The sequence below is a fragment of the Pseudophryne corroboree genome, chromosome 2, assembly GCF_028390025.1.
Source record: "Pseudophryne corroboree isolate aPseCor3 chromosome 2, aPseCor3.hap2, whole genome shotgun sequence".
NCBI classification, from domain to species: domain Eukaryota; kingdom Metazoa; phylum Chordata; class Amphibia; order Anura; family Myobatrachidae; genus Pseudophryne; species Pseudophryne corroboree.
This window is the reverse complement of record NC_086445.1, coordinates 10,295,150-10,302,446: the sequence shown is the minus strand read 5'-3', so window position 1 is coordinate 10,302,446 and position 7,297 is coordinate 10,295,150. Positions and strand designations below refer to the sequence as shown.

At 55.9% G+C, this 7,297-nt stretch overlaps 1 protein-coding gene across 1 annotated transcript; it reads right to left on the bottom strand.

The window, feature by feature from the left end:
- Positions 1–883: 883 nt before the first annotated feature.
- Positions 884–6,927, bottom strand: LOC134992556 (bromodomain-containing protein 4-like). Its single transcript, XM_063950790.1, has 2 exons — positions 5,265–6,927; positions 884–2,906 (listed from the first exon to the last, which is right to left on the bottom strand). The coding sequence occupies exons 1-2, from the start codon at positions 6,631–6,633 to the stop codon at positions 2,002–2,004; spliced, it is 2,274 nt and encodes a 757-aa protein (XP_063806860.1). The 5' UTR covers positions 6,634–6,927; the 3' UTR covers positions 884–2,001.
- Positions 6,928–7,297: the final 370 nt, after the last annotated feature.

Sequence of the window (7,297 nt, the reverse complement as noted above, 5' to 3'; positions counted from 1 at the left end):
ACAACTGAATTGCGATTTAAAAGGTCACAGCCAAATTTATTGATTGGATTAGAATTGGTACTCTATAAGTGGGTGGCGAGAAAGCAGTGCATACCCCCGGCTACAGCCTCCATATTAATTTCTCCTAGATTAAACAACGGGGCGGAACCTAAGTCCCGCCCTTGCGCAAGTTAGCTGAGCGGTACCACTTCCCCTCATTGGCATAGCACCGGTCCACCCTTAAGATGACGACCGTGTCGGCCCTTGAGGCCACGACAAATTCGCCAAGTATCTGGGGAAGTGCCGGCCAACCGACGTTGCGCTACTACAGACCGCCGAGGAGCACTGCTTGCCGTGCCTGCTGGACCTCTTTTGCCAGACCATTCCTAAAGCCAGAATTGGCCTGACGTTGCCTCCACCGGGCGCACTTAATTTCCATTCCAGTTACCTCACCCTCGCCCTGGTGATGCTGAAAACTCTGGACTGGCCTATCGGTGCCACCACCGAAATGACTAATTAAACCATTCACTACCCAACTACGAGGGCCTCTTGCCCTATCATTTGGGCGGGCGGGTGGGTGCCTTCTTGGATCCTTAATCAGCAATGAAAGAGGGAGCCTGCCTGTTCTTCCTGGTCTTTTGTACCTCCCAGGTAACTCTCCTCCCCTTTCTCCTATAGGATCCTACTGTGCTACTTGCTCTATTCCCCCCCCCCCCCCCCCTCCCCCTTTCCCTTAATCCCTGCCCCAGGCTCCTTCTTTTAAAAAACCCAGGACGCTTATTTATTCTTGGGCCTAGTTTGTCCCTCGAATTCTTTAAGCCGTCCATTGATTTTATTAACGGCCTCGCCGTCCACCCCCTACCCCCCCCCCTTTTTCTCCCCAATAACCACTCGGACAACTGAATTGCGATTTAAAAGGTCACAGCCAAATTTATTGATTGGATTAGAATTGGTACTCTATAAGTGGGTGGCGAGAAAGCAGTGCATACCCCCGGCTACAGCCTCCATATTAATTTCTCCTAGATTAAACAACGGGGCGGAACCTAAGTCCCGCCCTTGCGCAAGTTAGCTGAGCGGTACCACTTCCCCTCATTGGCATAGCACCGGTCCACCCTTAAGATGACGACCGTGTCGGCCCTTGAGGCCACGACAAATTCGCCAAGTATCTGGGGAAGTGCCGGCCAACCGACGTTGCGCTACTACAGACCGCCGAGGAGCACTGCTTGCCGCCATAGCCTGGTTCCTAGAACCCAGGCCCGCCACCCCCTGCTACCTCATGCCTTCCACTGACGCTTTCTGCTATGTCGCCCAAGAATATAGCTAAACCTTCCTCTGTCAGGTGTACTCCGTCTTGCCTGAACAGCCCCTCCTCTCCGAACCTCAACAACGGATGCCTGGCGATTGTATCGCCTTCTTCCGTTAATAGGCGGGCTACCGCTTTGTTCACCTTCCTTCTGACCCTTTCTAACCCCGGGCCCCCCTGCGCCCTTGGGACTATATCGGACCAAGTGATCCCTGTATTGGGCCACCTTCCCTTCAGCCATTGAATGTCAGCTTGTATTGCCGCAATCAGCTCGCTCCCCTTGCTTTTTCCCAGATCGTTGCCCCCTAGGTGTATTACGACCCTCCCTGGCATCCCGTGTGCCCTCTCATTCCTTAGCAACGTGTCCCGTAGCCCTTTCCATCTCAAACCCCTGATGCCTATCCATTCCACTTCTGCCCCCCACTTTTGTGCTAAATCCCCGGCTGATTTGTGTCTGCTGGCCCAGTAAATATACGAGTGGCCGACCATCCAGACTCTCCCGTCCTTCTTTTTCCCTCCTGAAAAGCAGAATTACACATGTACGTTACCCCCTGTTGTATGCGGCCTTTGCTTGCGAACTTTCACGCGACCCAAATGAAGGCGAAAACCACAAAACCTCATTTTGTTTGAGGGCAAAATTGGAAAAATTCCTTCAATCCCCCATTTTAATGGCGGGCAGCTTAAGGCCTTGGGTTTCGCGAAAGACGCCGCGCTGCTTTCTAGTCGTGCTTTTCCGTGCGTAAGTATACCTTGTACGCTCCCGACTTCCACCTGCCTAGCTTTTTGATCTCGCTTGCTGGCAACCCCTCCGCCTCCGCGCAGGTAGCCGCCCCTATCCTAAAGGAATGGGTACCGTATTGCCCCACGGGCAGCTGCAATGCCCTCAGGCCCTTCTTGAATACGCTTTGGAACTGGAATCTAGTCAGGGGTGAACCGCTATCGTGCACTAGCCACTGCGGCCAGGGCCCTTGCGGGCGTCTCCGCTCGAAATCGCTTGCCAGTGTTACCGCGCATGTGCTTTGCTCTTCCTGCCTTCCTATCGTTACCCAGCGCCCCCGGCCTAACTGATCTGTTTTTGACTTGTGTATTTTGCAGAGCACCCTATCTTTTTCCACCGCTACGTTGCCTGCCATTAGGCCCGAATCTTTTGAGCTCTTGGAGCTCGCTACCAGCTCCCCTACCCTGAAAGCTCCTAAGAATGCGAGGGAAAAAGCCAGGCGGAAAAGCCCTGTTTCGTACTCATCCGCTGCAATGCGACTCACTACTTCTATTAAGTTCTTAAGCATGGGGCGCCCTATGGGCCTGCGCGCGTCGCCTGGCGTCGCCTGCTCCCTTGCCCACCCTTTTAGCGCTTTTGATAACAGAAATGACTTTGTTGGGTCCTCCTCCCCTCTAAGCTTTGCGACGTACGCTATCCCTGCGAGTGTTGCGGACATTGCTGCCTTAGATCTCCCCTGGCTATACCCCTGCCACACGTACTCCAACAGTTCCTCGCGAGCGTTCTTACCCGCCTCTCCTTTTCCTATCCTGAACGCCTGCCATTCGCTGAAAGCCGCCTCGTACGTCCTCAGCGTCCGCGGTGCCACTGCCTTTCTTGCTAGCCTTGCTAGCCCGGCTTGATAATCTGCCAGATATAATCAGGACAGTGTAAACCTTCCGACCTGGCTTGTGGTGCGAGCGCCCTGAATCTATCCCACTGGAACCTGGAAAGTGCATCCGCAATCTCATTTTCCACCCCCGGGACGTGGCGCGCTATGAAGTCTATGTTCTTTTGCAAGCAGCGCAGCACTAGGTGCCTCAGTAGCCTGAGCGCTTGCGGCGATTCCGCTTTCTGGTTGCTTATCGCCTGTACCACCCCTAAGTTATCGCACCAGAATACTATGCTTTTGTTCGCCAACCTGTCTGCCCATAACTCCACCGCTACTACTATGGGGAAGAGCTCCCGCAGCAACATATTTTTTGTCCACCCGGCCTCACGCCATGCCTCCGGCCAAGGCTGCGCGCACCATTCCCCTGCCAAGTAAGCCCCAAAGCCAACTGCCCCAGAGGCGTCGGTGTACAATTGTAGCCCTGTGCTGTGCACCGGCTCGGGCAGCCATACTCGTACCCCATTGAACTCCTTTAGGAATTCCAACCATACCCGCATGTCCTGCCTCAGCTCGCTTGATATGCGTATCTTATAACGCGCCTTCCTGACCCCGCAGGTCGCCCTCTCTAACCTGCGACAAAACACTTTGCCCATGGGAATGACCCTGCATGCAAAATTCAACAATCCTAACAACGACTGCATCTGTTTTAGCGTGACTTTTTCCGCCCCTGCGCATTCCTGCAGCCTGCCCCTCAGTTTTTCTATCTTCTCAACCGGTAGTCTGCACAGGCCAAGCTCCGTGTCAATCTCTATGCCTAGAAATGTTAGCCTTGGTGTGGGCCCTTCCGTCTTCTCTGCTGCTATCGGGACCCCTAGCTGCCTGAACAGCGCCTGCGTCGAGAATAACAGCTCCTTGCATTCCTTGCTGCCCTTAGGGCCCATTAGCAGGAAGTCGTCTAAGTAATGCGTTACCCCGTTCGCGCCTGTCCCTGCCTTCACGCACCATTCTAGGAATGAGCTGAACCTCTCGAAGAAAACGCATGAGATAGAGCAACCCATTGGTAGGCATTTGTCTATGTAGTATTGTTCGCCTAGCTTAAAACCCATGTACCTGAAGGAATTTGGGTGGAGTGGTAGCAGGCGAAACGCGGACTCGATATCAACTTTTGCCAGCAACGCCCCTTCGCCGCAACCCTGCACCATGGCTAGCGCCTGCTCGAACGATTGGTATGATACGCTACACGCCTGGGGGTCTAGGGCATCGTTTATTGATTCGCCCTCTGGAAAAGATAGGTGCTGTATCAACCGGAACTTTCCTGCCTCTTTCTTAGGGACGACCCCTAGCGGTGAAACGCACAGCCCTTCTAGGGGCGGCGAGGGGAATGGTCCAGCCATGCGCCCCAACTGTATTTCCCCGTCTATTTTGGCCCTGACCACCTCCGGGAAATCTCTTGCTGACTTTAAATTCCTCTTTGCTACTGCTGACACTGGCCTCTCTAGTGGTAACTTGAAACCCTCCCTGAACCCCTTTTCCAAGAAGGCCGCCTCCCCTCTTAGCGGGTAGCGGCCTAGCCAACGCTGTAGCGGTTCAGTATTTATTGGGGAGGGCGCCTTGCTTATCCCCCCCTTTACCTTGGGCGCGACTGCAGTCTTTGGCTGAATGATTTGCGTTGCAGCGCATGCATGTGTGCTTGTAACGGCAACCCGCTCCCCTGCTGCATGTGTGGGAATTAAACGCGTAGCATTTCCCTTTTGTTGCGGCGCTACCGCCTGCTTTTGGCAGAAAGGGCTGCCTGCGCTCTGCCGGTTGTGTCGCCTGATTTGTGACTTCCAGCCAAACCTCTACGTCTTTTACCCCAAAACTAATGACCTTCAACCCTTCTTGCTTTTCTCTAAATTTTTCGTCATATTGCCTCCAAACCCCCGTTCTGGCCGTCATGTACATGGTATGTATCATGTGCATGTAACGGAGGATGTTCAAGGCCTCGGCCGGCCTTGTTTCAATGTAGCATGCTGCGAAAACATACATACCCTCCGTCCAATGCGCGTAATCTCTTCGCGCCTCCTCTTCCCTTGCGCCCGCTGCCTTAGCCGCCTTTAGACCGCGCTTCGCTTCCTCCGTCATTGCGAAGACGTCCACGAACTTTCCCTTACGTATACCATCCTTTACCTTTGGCCTAACCCCCCTCAATATTGCTGTATTAGCGCAGTGCACCATACTCTCCTGCGAATCTGGCCCTGCGTCCCCCTTCTTCCCCGCCTCCCTGCTGCGCTTCTTGCTACTCCTTTTGCGTTTAAAATATTTTCTGAACTGTCGCCGCCTTTCGGCGGAGCTAGATGAGTCGCTCGAGTCAGTGTATGATTCGCTACTGCTAGAAAAAGACTTTCGCTCACCTGTTCCTGAAGCCTCGGGTGTCCGATTGACCATCTCTGCCGCTCCGTTCTGTCCCTCGTCGCGCAGCGCGCCCGCCGGGACTTGATCTGATGGTGGCCCTGGTGCCGGCTGTCTATCTTCTATGGAGGCTGGAACCTGTAACCTCACAGAGGATATGTGTAACGTATCTGCCGGTTGCGGCCGAGGCTGCTCCACTGGGTGCCGCTGCTGCCCCTCTAGCGGCTGGAGGGCCTGCGCCCTACTGCTCTGTCCGCGGTCTCCTGACCCCAACCTTCCGCTGCTCCCTGTCCCCATTGCCTGACCCGGATGCTGTTGCGGGCCGCTGTCTAAGGTGAGGGGCAGCCCGCATGACTGGAGGGGGGTTGCCCTGTGGAGGGCTCCTCCCGGGTGTGTGTAATGGCTTGCTGCTGCGGGCTGCGACGGGGGTGGGTACCATGGGGTTTGGGCGCTGGTGGGCCAGCCGCTCGCCCATTGCGGGTAATGGGCCGGGGGAGGGTGCAGCCCTGCCTGCCACCAGGGGGGGGGGAGCGATGTGTGCTGTTGCCCCCACCCCATATGCTGCACCGGTGCGTATTGCGGCTGGCTGCACGCCGCTTGTTCTGGCAGTGCGTGCGGTGTGAGGGAGCTCCGCACCAATATTGGTGGGTACGTGTGGCTCATGTGCAGCGCCGTTGGGGGTGTATGCCATGGCTCCGGCGGTGGGGCCTGTCCCGCCGGAGGCGTGCTATGCGGCTGCTGTGCATGCCCCATCATGTGCGGGTGCATGCTGTTAATGCCTTGGGATGCGGGGGGGTTACATGTGGGCTCCGGCGGTGGTGCCTGCCCCTGGTTTGCACGTCCCAACGTGTATGGGTACGTGCTATACATGTCCAGGGATGCGGGGGGTGTACATGCGGGCTCCGGCGGTGGGGCATGTCCCTCCGGAGCCGCAATCTGCTGCTGCCGCCTATTGTCTGTGCGCCCCCTCATTTGTGGGTACGCGCCGGTGCCTAGGGCTGCGGGGGGGGGATTCTGTGTGTGCTCCGGCGGTGGGGCCTGCACCGCCGAAGCCGGGGTTTCAGGCTGCCGCTGCTGCAGAGCGGCGCCGAGCGTGACGCGTTCGCTCGGCGCCGGAAGGGGAGGGGCTTGCGTGCCGAGCGACGGGATGTGCTGTATCACATCCCGCGCCGGGCTGTGCGTTGGCTCGCCGGAGCCTGCCTCGAGGCCGCCGCGCGCCAGCCAGGTATGGAGGGGGGAAGCGGGTGGGGGTCTCGCCGACCCCGGCCGGGTCCCGTGGCCGCGTGCAGTACCGCCCGCTGCCGCGGACTTCGGTGCGTCTGCTTGTATGAGACGCTGGGGGGGGGCTGCATTCCTCTTAGGCCTGGGCATGCTGTTTGTGCAGCGATGGGTCTTAAATGACTTGGGCTAACTGTGTATGGATGCTTGAATGGGGACTGCAGTATGTGTATATACCTGCAGTTTGGGAGAGGGGGAGCGCAGGGGGGTTAGTAATGTAAATTGTACTTATGCCTTCCTTTGATTCCAGGAGCTGTGATGGTGGGTGCCTTCTTGGATCCTTAATCAGCAATGAAAGAGGGAGCCTGCCTGTTCTTCCTGGTCTTTTGTACCTCCCAGGTAACTCTCCTCCCCTTTCTCCTATAGGATCCTACTGTGCTACTTGCTCTATTCCCCCCCCCCCCCCCCCCTCCCCCTTTCCCTTAATCCCTGCCCCAGGCTCCTTCTTTTAAAAAACCCAGGACGCTTATTTATTCTTGGGCCTAGTTTGTCCCTCGAATTCTTTGATCGCAGCAGCAGCAGCAGCAAAAAGTTGCTGGCTGCGATCAACTCGGAATGACCACATATATTCTGTACCCTGGGGAACTAAGTGCATCAGGGTCTCATATACCATATAGTGTTCCACAGGATATACTGTTTTGTATTTTTCACTGTGTGTTTCAGTCACCTCATACCGCTTAAATCCTCTGTGCTCTGCATTTATGGTCACATAACACAGGGTTTTTTTTGTCAGGTATTGTGGTTGTCTGGCTATATT